Source organism: Cherax quadricarinatus, chromosome 94, assembly GCF_038502225.1.
Source record: "Cherax quadricarinatus isolate ZL_2023a chromosome 94, ASM3850222v1, whole genome shotgun sequence".
Taxonomy (NCBI): Eukaryota; Metazoa; Arthropoda; class Malacostraca; order Decapoda; family Parastacidae; genus Cherax; species Cherax quadricarinatus.
Genome location: NC_091385.1, coordinates 9,828,374 through 9,840,451, shown reverse-complemented (window position 1 = coordinate 9,840,451; position 12,078 = coordinate 9,828,374). Strand labels below are relative to the sequence as shown.

General features: G+C 38.3%; 1 protein-coding gene across 2 annotated transcripts in view; it reads left to right on the top strand.

Moving 5' to 3' along the window:
* Positions 1–8,332, top strand: part of ecd (ecdysoneless cell cycle regulator) — a 790,101-nt gene extending 781,769 nt beyond the window's left edge. For both annotated transcript variants that reach the window (XM_070104760.1, XM_070104761.1), the window contains one exon: positions 7,795–8,332. In XM_070104760.1, coding sequence (XP_069960861.1) covers positions 7,795–8,216 — 422 coding nt within the window. In that variant the 3' untranslated portion in view covers positions 8,217–8,332. The remainder of the gene's footprint in view (positions 1–7,794) is intronic.
* The last annotated feature ends 3,746 nt before the right edge of the window (positions 8,333–12,078 follow it).

The window sequence follows — 12,078 nt, the reverse complement described above, 5'->3', positions numbered from 1 at the left end:
TGAATGATGGTGAAAGTTTTTCTTTTTCAGGCCACCCTGCCTTGGTGGGAATCAGCCAGTGTGATAATAATAATAATAAAAAACATCTATGTGGTATGTGTGCACCACATAAAACAAATCCTGCAGCACACAGTGTATAATGAGAGAAAAAAAACTGAGACCGTGATTTTCGATTAAAACAGTGACTTTGCAGTGTTTTTTCATATTTTTTTTTTTGGTTGTATTTGTGATTTCTTCTTCTCATTTGAGCTTAAAGTAGCGGAAATGTTAAATTTTTGCCGATGTTCAAGAGTAAACAAACGACCTCACACGTCTAATACACACCAGCTGGTGAGTCTAATATACATTCACAAATGTGGTGATGATGTTTATACAATTATTACAATATTGCATAACAGTAAATCTTCTATTTTTTGGTTTGAATAAAAATTCATTATGTGAATAAAAAATCAAAATGGAATTCATTTGTAAAGTCTCAAAACGTAACTAATGAACAGAGGAAATGTTAGTTTAGTGCCAGGAATACCTACATTGTTTATTCTGGGCCCTATTTTGAAATTGGAATATTTTGAACTTTGTGTTAAATTGGCCAAATTACCAATTTCCAATCACTTTATTTTGTAGTTGAAACAGTTGACTTGGCGATTTCTTGTGCTCAATCGATAGAATAGAAGTAATACTAGTGAAATAGCTAAGAATTTGATCGACTGGAATAATGTAATTGGCCTAAAATGGGAGTAAAAGTCAGCAAAATCGCCGATTCGTAAATATCGCTGACACATCAAAATTCGCGAGAGCATAATTTCGTCAATTTTCCATCAAATTTCGTACTTTTTGTTTTATTACCTTCAGAAAAAGATTCTCTACCATTTCATAAGAAAAAATAAAATTTTTTTTTGAAAATTCTTGGACCCTTGTGCGCACTTCAAAATTTGGCCTCTGGACCCTGAAAGGGTTGAAAGTTACTTCATATTGTATATATACTTTGATAATTATACTTATGTATACCTGTACCTAAATAAACTTACACACTGTGCTGGCGTGCAGGTAAACATTAAAATCGGTAAGAGTGTCCTATGTCTCGAGACACCATATTATTAATGATAATTTTTTTTTTTTTTTTAACAAGTTGGCCGTCTCCCACCGAGGCAGGGTGACCCAAAAAGAAAGAAAATCCCCAAAAAGAAAATACTTTCATCATCATTCAACTCTTTCACCTCACTCACACAATCACTGTTTTTGCAGAGTTTAGTTTGATATGTTTATTATGCACCCCATACCCATCCTGTGGGCGGTAGTCAAAAGATTACAGAGGTACATAATTGGTCCAGGGACTGGGCTCCAAAGTTTTGATAGCTGAGTGCTCAGAACACAACAGCTTAGAAGCATATACATATAAAGATACACAGCATATCCCTCCAAACCGTCAATATCACTCAATAATCACTTGAGTTTCATTTTCAATAATCCATCTATGATATTTTTTCAAAATTATATAACAAAAATTATACATAACATATAAATATGATAAATACACCCACAGTAGAATAAATTAACATAAATATGAGATGTGGTAGCCAGACGATTTGTATGAGTGACTGTAAGAATAACGTTTTCTCTAGTCCAACATCAGAGAAAATGTGCACACTATAATATTACTGGGGGCAACTGTAGAAAATTATTTCTTTCATATGGCTTCACTCGGTGTTATTTCTAAAAAAATGGTGTTACATGAGAATGGGAGTGTTGCTCTCTATTTATTCTACTGTATCAACATGGAGACAACTTGTACACAATGTAACTTGTACACAAACAGGACGCATTCGCCTGGTTTGTTTACAAAACTCGTGTCCACCTGGTTTGTTTACATAACTGTGCACCCATCCTCTCTCTTGTACTCATTCTCTCTCTCTCATTTATTCGTTTTTTCTCATTTACTCGCCTTTGACCCCTACATTAAGACTACAAATATTTTAAGTAATGAGTGAACTGTATATGCATTTTATCGCTCTGGGATGCTTTAAATGTCATAGAATATTATGTGTGGGTGGGTTGGCCTGGTATGGTAGCCTGACTGGCTACCATACATACCACACTTGATTTCTTAAAATAAATACTACTCATCTCACCCTACATTAAGACTACAAGTATTTTAAGGTTAGTAATGAACGTACTATATGTGTATTTTACTTTCTTATTGCTTTTTAATGCCTAGTTCTATTGTTAACTTAATATATGCTAGTGTAAACTTGTTATCTAGTATTTACATACATTTATAAGTGGGGAAAAAAAAGGGGTGTTCCACTTTACAGCAGTAGTCTGGAACCTAACCTGCAGTATAAGTGGGGTTCTGTTGTATTCATATTCGACTTAAGATATTTTTTACTTATACGTAATGGGTTTGTCAGCGTAACCCCATCATTAGTCGAGGAGTACCTGTACGTATTGCCGTTAGTAAGACAATTATTTTCATGTACCTCGTTCCTTAGTGTGGATGTTTGTAACTTTTATCCCTTCAACAGTCGTGCCTTGATGCTGGTGAAGGGCTTTTGATCCAAGGAAATGGATCTCTCTTTCTTGAATCAAACCTGACTACCTCCAATTTCCTAAGTGCTGTGTGACCTCTACAGGTCACACAGTTGAAACACAAAACCAATAAGTATCATACAGACGGATGTGCAAAATTAGGAATGTGTAAGTTTAAGTGATTGAAGGGTTATGGACATGAAAAGGTAAGGGTTAATGGAGGTGGGGTTAATGGTGGTGGGGTTAATGGAGGTGGGGTTAATGGAGGTGGGGTTAATGGAGGTGGGGTTAATGGAGGTGGGGTTAATGGAGGTGAGGTTAATGGAGGTGGGGTTAATGGAGGTGGGGTTAATGGAGGTGGGGTTAATGGAGGTGGGGTTAATGGAGGTGGGGTTAATGGAGGTGGTGTTAATGGAGGTGGGATTAATGAAGGTGGGGTTAATGGAGGTGAGGTTAATGGAGGTGGGGTTAATGGAGGTGAGGTTAATGGAGGTGGGGTTAATGGAGGTGGGGTTAATGGAGGTGGGGTTAATGGAGGTGAGGTTAATGGAGGTGGGGTTAATGGAGGTGAGGTTAATGGAGGTGGGATTAATGGAGGTGGGGTTAATGGAGATGGGGTTAATGGAGATGAGGTTAATGGAGGTGGGGTTAATGGAGTTGGGGTTAATGGAGGTGAGGTTAATGGAGGTGGGGTTAATGGAGGTGGGGTTAATGGAGGTGGGGTTAATGGAGGTGAGGTTAATGGAGGTGAGGTTAATGGAGGTGGGGTTAATGGAGGTGAGGTTAATGGAGGTGGGGTTAATGGAGGTGGGGTTAATGGAGGTGAGGTTAATGGAGGTGGGGTTAATGGAGGTGGGGTTAATGGAGGTGAGGTTAATGGAGGTGGGGTTAATGGAGGTGAGGTTAATGGAGGTGGGGTTAATGGAGGTGAGGTTAATGGAGGTGAGGTTAATGGAGGTGGGGTTAATGGAGGTGGGGTTAATGGAGGTGGGGTTAATGGAGGTGAGGTTAATGGAGGTGAGGTTAATGGAAGTGGGGTAACACACTGGTTGTCTCTCACTGAAGTTGGATGACCCCCCTTGCACAAAAAGAATAAAAGAGGAATCACATTTTCCATCATTCATTCAATCACTGCTGTGCCAGTAGTGCTCTGGCATCACATTCAGATGAACATGCAAACTGCAGTATCCTCATCCCTACTTTAGAGTGCAGGCACTCTACTTACACCTCCAGGACTCAAGTTCAGCTAACCAGTTACCTGGAATTCCTTCATAAATGTTACCTTGCTGATGCTAAATGAAATATAATAATAAGGAGCCACAATAAATTATTATTTGTAGTGAAATATTGATTTAACGGGCAATAAGGAAGGAAGGTGTAGAGTAATGACAACTGTTAAATCCCAGAATGAATGTTTGTCCATGTTTGTAACATTAAGTAACATTTCTGAAAATTATGCACATAGTCAATGAAATCTTAAATCAGTTTATTCAACACATGAGACGGCCGACTTGTTGAAAAAAAAAAAAAATGAGACTAATAATGGGCAGTTCTGGAAACTATGGGCTTTATCCATTAAATTTGAAGTTGGTTTACCCATCTATCTGGAACAATGATAGACAGTGGATTTTGTATGTTAATAAAAAATCCATTAAGTGTAGGTGTTTCAAATAGAGCTTTTTATTTTGTCTAGAAAAAAAAGTATCCTACTTTTTACTAGACACTTTTTCTAGATTATTATTTTGTGGATTTATAAGAATATTGTGAACTTGAAAGATTTGTATGGTGTGAGAAATTACCAGTATGAGATTTACAGGGTATTACCTGAATTCTTCTTTCTTCTTTCAACACACCAGCTGTATCCCACCGAGGCGGGGTGGCCCAAAAGGAAAAACGAAAGTTTCTCCTTTTATATTTAGTAATATATACAGGAGAAGAGGTTACTAGCCCCTTGCTCCAGGCATTTTAGTCGCCTCTTACAACACGCATGGCTTACGGAGGAAGAATTCTGTTCCACTTCCCCATGGAGATAAGAGGAAATAAACAAGAACAAGAACTAGAAAGAAAATAGCAGAAAACCCAGAGGGGTGTGTATATATATGCTTGTACATGTATGTGTAGTGTGACCTAAGTGTAAGTAGAAGTAGCAAGACGTACCTGAAATCTTGCATGTTCATGAGACAGAAAAATGGACACCAGCAATCCTACCATCATGTAAAACAATCACAGGCTTTCGTTTTACACTCACTTGGCAGGACGGTAGTACCTCCCTGGGTGGTTGCTGTCTACCAACCTACTACCACAGGATGGTAGTACCTCCCTGGGTGGTTGCTGTCTACCAACCTACTACCACAGGATGGTAGTACCTCCCTGGGTGGTTGCTGTCTACCAACCTACTACCACAGGATGGTAGTACCTCCCTGGGTGGTTGCTGTCTACCAACCTACTACCACAGGATGGTAGTACCTCCCTGGGTGGTTGCTGTCTACCAACCTACTACCACAGGATGGTAGTACCTCCCTGGGTGGTTGCTGTCTACCAACCTACTACCACAGGATGGTAGTACCTCCCTGGGTGGTTGCTGTCTACCAACCTACTACCACAGGACGGTAGTACCTCCCTGGGTGGTTGCTGTCTACCAACCTACTACCTAGATTACCTGAATTATTACATACAAATAATTTGGGTGAGGTAAGTGGCACTTACTCACAAACCTGTCACTCCCTCGATGCCCACTCCTTCACCACTCTCGCAAAAAGCTAGACCTAACATTAAATTAATAATTAACATTAACAAAAAAACCAGGTACTCTGGTAAATTAAAATTATGTGGACTGTATAAAATTCAAAAGAACCAATCTCCAGTAAGGATTAGTGGGAACGCTAATACACAGAGAAGGTAAGAATTTCCTAATTAACTTTATACCTGTATATGGTGACAAAATTTCATACCCTAACCCCTACCTTACAAATATAATCTAAACTGGCCAGTCAGTAATCTAGTTGCTAGGTAACACTGGCATACTTCCCTGGGTGAGCTGTGACAATGCCAGATAGTTGACATTTTATCACCACTGACCAGTGTTCGCAGATTCAGTTTTCTTTATGGCTTCTCCCCTCGGGTCAAAAAAAAAAAAAAAAGAGAGAGAGAGCCCTGACGACCAGCAGCCAACCTTCCACTTCCATGTCACCGGCAGCCAACCTTCCACTTCCGTGTCACCGGCAGCCAACCTTCCACTTCCGTGTCACCGGCAGCCAACCTTCCCCGTCCATGTCAACCCCCCCCCCCTCCCTCCCAGTCAATTGGAAGCACTCACTCACTTCCTCACAAGTAATTTAGTAGTTTGTGACTACCATTAATATGCCATGTTTACATTACCACTGAACATTATATTAACAATTATAGGAAAATTATAAAAAGAAATCCACATATGGTACCTGAGAAAGGGAAGATAATCAGGTTTGATCCAAGGAAGGAGGAGTAGGATAGCTTAAACTCTCTTCAAACTTGATAGTTGATAATCCACCCCTTTTTCTTTTTTCTCTGATCGATATTGATTTAGCATTCCAGAATCAACTTTATTAACGTTTTTACTTTATTTAAATCTGCTTCATTTTTAATTTATTGTTTGCTTAGAACTGCATTAATTTTTTAATACTGGCCGTCTCCCACCAAGATAGGGTGACCTAAAAAGAGGAAACATATTAATGGTAACCCGCAGTAATATCGTCTTGCTATAAGTGTGTTGATATCACAGCTCAGATGACCCTTTAAACTGTAGCATCCTCACCCCTCCTTCAGAGTACAGGCATTGTACTTCCCATCCCCATCTCTCTTAATTCCTTCACAAATGTTACCTTGTTTGCACTCTAACAGTATGTCAAGTCTTAGAAAAATTACTTGCCTCCACTGTTATCTAACACACTCGCACAAGCCTGTTGGATGTTCAAGCCCCTAGTAGTCAAGTTCCTTTACCTCCTCCCTCCAACCTTTCATGAGATGACCAATGCCCCTCCTACTCTCTACCCCAGATTCATATGCCCTTCTAGTCATCCTGTTTTCATCCTTTCAAATAACCATGACTCAAGAAATCGTAATGACATGATTGCAAACAAACCATACCCCACGACGGGCTGGAGTTTTGAGACTCTGTGACCGCGGGTTCAATCCCGGCCGGGGGTATGGTTTGTTTCAAATAACCACATAACCTCAACAGTCCCTCCTCAGCCTGGTGAATAATACTTTTGCCAAATCCACATCTACTGATCTCCAAGCTCCATAATATTCACACCACACATTACCCTCAAATATATTCCCACTGCCTCTTGCCACAGCACCATTTGTTTTATGTACGTATTTTTATCGTAGGCGAATAAAATGCCGGGAGCAAGGGGCAAGTAACCCATTCTCCTGTATGCATTACTAAAGTTAAAAAGAGAAATTTTTGTTTTTCTTTTTGGGCCACCCTGCTTTGGTGGGATATGGCCGGTTTGTTGAAAGAAGATTTTTATTGTGTCGTATCTTCAGGTATTTATAAGCTGATTAACTGAGACCTTTCACTCGCACACTTTTCTCAGGTTTTAGCTAACACATAACTTACATACAGTAGGACAGCCATATCCATGGGTCTGGTTTCTCCGGTTTCAGTTATCCACTGTTTACCCTGGTCTAAAAATAACCTTTGATTTTGTTTAATAATGACACCAAAGTGCAAAAGTACTGATGTTGACATTTCTTCAAAGCCTAAGAGAAGTCATGAAGTGCTTCCCATCAGTGAAAAAGTACTAAATTCTCGACTTATTGTGCATAATTTATCAATTAAACTTCATCATAGGTATGTCTGTAAAGGAAAAATTACTTATAAGATTAACTACTATCCACAGTTTTGGGTGTCCAGGGCAGGTCTTGAAATATATCCCCCGCAGATACGGGGAACCTACTGTATTTCAAAAAGCATTTCATAATACAGGAAGGCACTAACTTAAAAACCCCAAGTCTTATAATTTTTAAGCAACATTTCTCTAAATTGAACTCTGGGCTTAAGCCACTCCCGTCTCCCAGATTAAAACCCTGGCTTAACATGCCCCAGATTGAAATCATGGCTTAAGGCACCCCAAAATTGAAATCCTGGCCTAATCAAGGTTCCCCAGGTTAAAGATCTGGGTTAGTTAAGGTACCCCAGGTTAAAATCCTGGCTTAAGGTAACCCATATTTTACACTGGAGGTGGACCTCTTTGTACAATACTGAGTAAATAATTTTTTCCTCAGAACTAGGTGTCCCTGAGGATGATTACTGGAATCATTCAGAAGATGAATCATCGGGCATGAGTAGTTATGGAGAAGAAGAGACAGGTGATGTGAGTCTGAGCCGCAAGTCATCCAACACTTCACAGAAATCTGCCGCATCAACTGTGTCGGCATCATCATCAGGCGTCGACACTCACATGAAGGAATACATGAGGGAGATGGAGAGAGAACTAGCAGCCACCAACCTCGCAGACACAATAACTTCCAACCACAATGAAAGTGATGGTGATGATGAATTTGATGATGTGGAGGATTTTTCACCAGTGAAGGTAGACATGAAAGCTGTACAAGATTTGGTCAAAACATACACTGCACAAAATGGCATGCCAGGGCCAGCTTCTTCACTTCTGGGCTCTATGGGTATCAAGCCTAAAAAATTGTAGTTCTTCTCTCAGCCTTGTGAAGTAATTTTGGTGTTAATCTAATGCACAAGCATTTACAGATGTTATTACAGTCTGCTCTCTTATAATGCTCCTATATATAGTGTTACATTATTTTATAAATGCAATTGGAAAATTTCATTCAGAATTGAATAACATGTGCCGTGATGGCCTCTCCACTCACTCTTCAGGAATGAATAAAGTTTTTCGATCACATTTACGAATGACACTATAAAGAGAAGCTTTATTTAAATTGTGGTAAAGTGTTTGCTTTTTTAATTATTGTGTTTGTGAGGAAGCACTAAACCCACAGGGATTAAATAGTGCATTGGGAATGGGAGGTAATTGGATTTGATTCAAAGGGAGGGGAGCTACTCCAGTTACTTGGATCAAGAAGCCACAGGCATCATGGTACCTTCCTCTAAAGGACTTTCTTTCAGACAGGTAATCTCATATTTAGCAATAACAACTTATGTCCTGCAAGGTTCCTCAGTGCCAGTAATGGCTCTTGATCCAAGGAATTGAACCTGTCCTCCCATTCCTTGGATAAAACCTGATTGCCTCCTGAGGCTTCACATATCCCCTACAAGTTTAGTACTTCTACCAAATATAAAAATAATATACGTATATTCTGTACATGTACATATACCTGTATGTATTTGTATAAAGAGATGATTAAAAAGCTATTATTAAAGGCTGATTTAATTCATTCAGTGGCTTGTGCATAACAAAATCTATGAATATAAAGTTTTCTGCAGGGTGTGAGGTAGCTGCAGTGGCATCAGTCTCTTATGTGTTTCCCAGAGTGTGTGAAAAGTCAATAGCAATGATAGTCAAATCTATTGATTTTCTGCTCAACTGTGATTGTATTCTAAGTTTTTTGTTTTGCTTTCCACACCTTTTGTTCAGGTGAAAAGGGAGATCCTTACATTTAAGTAATTTTTTTGCATTACTTATTGACATTTCTGCTTTGATAAAAACATTTGGAAAATTTGGCATTATTCATAGTTTTTTTTGGTTAATATATACAGAAATATAAAAGGTGTAATAAGCACAGGTCAGTGATACAAATGAACCCAAATGAAGAAAATAAGAATTACCTTAGATTTCTGTCTAAAGCTAAGGCACTCATAGGCAGTCTCTCCTGATGAGTTCTTGGATGTAGTCCAAAATTTACTGTATTCTTCAGCTATATTTTCTCCACTGGGGTTGTTTGTGTCATGTACAGGGGTATGTATGGAAAGTGTAGTTGCAGGTCTGTTAAGGTCACACATTTCCCAATATATAAAAGAAGGGTATTATTTCTGTGCCCATAAGTCACAGAAAAAGAAACGATGTTAGTCTTACCGTTGGCATTATTACCAAGTAAGGTGTGTGTGTGCTGGAGTATCACTGCCTTATTACTAAGGATTCACTGGTTGAATATAACTCATTTTTTTATCCGAGGCATTCGTTGGTTAGTGACACTCAGTCTTATTCTGGTGTCTGTCTGATACTTTCCTATTATTTTGTGAATATAAAAACTTTAGAACAAGTATTCATATACAGGTATTATATAGACAAATATATATACAGTATATTTTTTTTACATGCGTTTATACATTTATATGTTAGGTTATTTTAACACTAAATCTAAAATAATTTATTGAATTGGCATATTTATTTTAAGAGTATTTTTCCGAGGATACAATATAATTGACATACAAAAATTATATCCAGGTATCAGATATCTTCCAAAGGTTTCCTTAACAATGAGTACAAGCTCTTTCTAGTATTTTTTTTAACAGGTAAAAATTCAGAGGCTGAAATAGTTGTAAAATATTTTGTTACCATAAATGTAAGATAAGATAGAGAGGATATTAGAGTAGTGTGATACAGGTGTAAATACACTGCATAATTGGTTTATAGTTTATAGTGACACTGGATTGGCTTACCTATTTCAGTTGTATATACAATACATTCAATATTAGACGTCTAGTAATTAAAACAATTTTGTGTTAAGCGTAAGAAGCTGATAATGCCGGGGTGTGGCTGCTAATTCCTTGCATGGATTCCCTGACATTTTTAAACCTCTCAAAACACAATGACAAGGATCTAACCCTCTTTGTTTTACAATGTCTATGAACCCTTTTGTAACTTTTTTTTGGCAATAAACATATCTGCATGTTGAAATTTTGTTTCATTTTTTTCATCATTAATTTATACCATTTCACTAAAAAATATATTCCTCCAAGTAATTAATTAATAGGTAGTAGGTTGGTAGACAGCAACCACCCAGGGAGGTACTACCGTCCTGCCAAGTGAGTGTAAAACGAAAGCCTGTAATTGTTTTACATGATGGTAGGATTGCTGGTGTCTTTTGTCTGTCTCATAAACATGCAAGATTTCAGGTACGTCTTGCTACTTCTACTTACACTTAGGTCACACTACACATACATGTACATGTTTATTTATACACACTCATCTGAGTTTTCTTTGATTTTATCTTAATAGTTCTTGGTCTTATTACTTTTCCATGGGGAAGTGGAATAAGAATCTTTCCTCTGTAAGCCATGTGTGTTGTAAAAGTCAACTAAAATGCCGGGAACAATGGGCTAGTAACCCCTTTTCCTGTAATAATTACTAAAAAGAATAAGAAAATTGTCAAAATGGAAAGTCTGAATGTGCGTGGATGTTGTGTGGGTAAGAAAGAGATGATTGTGGATGTTATGAATGAGAAGAAGCTGGATGTCCTGGCTTTAAGTGAAACAAAGCTGAAGGGGGTGGGAGAATTTCAGTGGAGAGGAATAAATGGGATTAGGTAAGGGGTTTCAAATAGAGTTAGAGCTAAAGAAGGAGTAGTAATAATGTTGAAGGATAAGCTATGACAGGAAAAGAGGGACTATAAATGTATTAATTCAAGGATTATGTGGAGTAAAATAAAGGTTGGATGTGAAAAGTGGGTTATAGTAAGCGTATATGCACCTGGAGAAGAGAAAAGTGTAGAGAGAGATTTTGGGAAATGTTGAGTGAATGCATGGGAAGTTTTGAGCCAAGTGTGAGAGTACTGGTGGTTGGGGATTTCAATGCTAAAGTGGGTAAAAATTTTGTGGAGGGAGTAGTAGGTAAATTTGGGGTGCCAGGGGCAAATGAAAACAGGGAGCCTTTAATTGAGCTATGTGTAGAAAGAGGTTTGGTAATGAGTAATACATATTTTATGAAGAAGAGGATAAATATACAAGGTATGATATAGCACGTAATGAAAGTAGTTTGTTAGATTATGTATTGGTGGATAAAAGGTTGATGGGTAGGCTCCAGGATGTACACATTTATAGAGGGGCAACCGATATATCGGATCATTATTTAGTTGTAGCTACAGTGAGAGTAAGAGGTAGATGGGAAAAGAGGAAAATGGCAACAACAAGTAAGAGGGAGGTAAAAGTGTATAAACTAAGGGAGGAGGAAGTTCAGGTGAGATATAAGCAACTATTGGCAGAAAGGTGGGCTGGTGCAAGTATGAGTAGTGGGGGAGTTGAAGAGGGCTGGAATAGTTTTAAAAATGCAGTATTAGAATGTATGGCAGAAGTTTGTGGTTATAGGAGGGTGGGTGCAGGAGGTAAGAGGAGTGATTGGTGGAATGATGAAGTAAAGGGTGTGATAAAGGAGAAAAAGGTAGCTTATGAGAGGTTTTTACAAAGCAGAAGTGTTATAAGAAGAGTTGAGTATATGGAGAGTAAAAGAAAGGTGCAGAGAGTGGTGAGAGAGTGCAAAAGGAGAGCAGATGATAGTGGGAGAGGCACTGTCAAGAAATTTTAATGAAAATAAGAAAAAATTTTGGAGTGAGTTAAACAAGTTAAGAAAGCCTAGGGAACGAATGGATTTGTCA